This window comes from Entamoeba dispar, genomic scaffold (genome assembly GCF_000209125.1).
Source record: "Entamoeba dispar SAW760 scf_1105229463347 genomic scaffold, whole genome shotgun sequence".
NCBI lineage: Eukaryota > Evosea > Mastigamoebida > Endamoebidae > Entamoeba > Entamoeba dispar.
Window position 1 is genome coordinate 18,926 of NW_001855647.1, and position 1,271 is coordinate 20,196.

At 17.8% G+C, this 1,271-nt stretch overlaps 1 protein-coding gene across 1 annotated transcript in view, besides 4 other annotated features; it reads left to right on the plus strand.

The window, feature by feature from the left end:
- Window positions 1–90, plus strand: part of EDI_051510 (uncharacterized protein) — a gene marked incomplete at both ends in the record, with an annotated part of 1,923 nt that extends 1,833 nt beyond the window's left edge. Inside the window, one exon of the mRNA XM_001733485.1 lies at window positions 1–90. This exon is cut by the window's left edge and continues 1,833 nt beyond it. Coding sequence (XP_001733537.1) covers window positions 1–90 — 90 coding nt within the window.
- Window positions 9–724: a repeat region.
- Window positions 645–817: a repeat region.
- Window positions 808–964: a repeat region.
- Window positions 884–1,271: a repeat region.

A 1,271-nucleotide genomic window follows, 5' to 3' on the forward strand; every position in this document is an offset into this window, starting at 1 on the left:
TTCTTTAATTCTATTTTGATATATATCAACATTATTAATATATCATTTTTCTTTGATGATTTGATAATATATATCTGTATTCTAACATAAAAGAATGCTCACTACCCAATAAATCTTATTTTAAGTTATAACCATTTCATTATTATTAATACATTTATGAGGTGCATTAAAATCTATTTCATCAAATTCATTAAAATGAGTAATTAATATCTGTTTATATAATTGTTTACATACATTTCATGTTTTAATATTTGATTCTTCTTCATTACATCCTAACAAAATATGGTAATAGATGGAATTGTGATAGGACAATGTTTACAATATTTTAAAGCATCACAATGGAATATTTTAGAATTAATATTTCCTGTCATAGTTACTCCTTCTTACATCTTTACTACTTGGAGGAAAGCATATCTTTTTATATTTAATGAACTCTATGTGGTTACTGATAATTTCATAATATTAAATATACAATATATATTTCTTATATATTCACTCCATTTCTTTTTTTTCCAGTCATTTAAATATCTTTCATTTATTTTATTTATTACAAATTCAAATACTTTGCTTTCATCATGTTTTCTTTCATTTAATTGTATTATATTAATTCATTGAAATTAATATTCTTACCAAATGTTCTCTTCATTCTTTTAATTATTCAATTTTGATTCTCTTTTACTATTTCTTTTTTTATTTCTGTTCTTGTTTTTGTTCTTTATTTTGATATTGTTTATTATGTTGTGTTTTATTATGTATTTATTTGTATTATAATATGATTATTTCTATTTGAATTAATGATAAAATACTTATGATAATGTTTATTGTGATAATTATTGTATTTCTATCAATACAGATAATACTTATTTTCTCTCATCATCTATCATTTATATTTCATGATTAATATAGATTTGTCAATCTTTTGTTATTGATATTTTTGTATATCTTCTGTTGTATCTGTTGAAATAAATAATTATGAATAAATATAAAATAAGAATAAAAAGATATAAGAATATAACATAAATAATAAAATAAGAAATATATAATAGATATAAAGATAAAAGAAGAAGAATAAAATAAATAAATATAAAATAAATAAAATAAAAAATAAATAAAAAAGAATAAAATAAATATTTTATTATATTTTTATTTATCTTTTATTCTTATTTCTTTTTATTATTTATTAAATTAACACCCTCATTGGGTGTGATTCTTTCAAATAAAATAAAACAAGAAAGAAATATGAACATTTTTATATTTATCATTTCATTTAT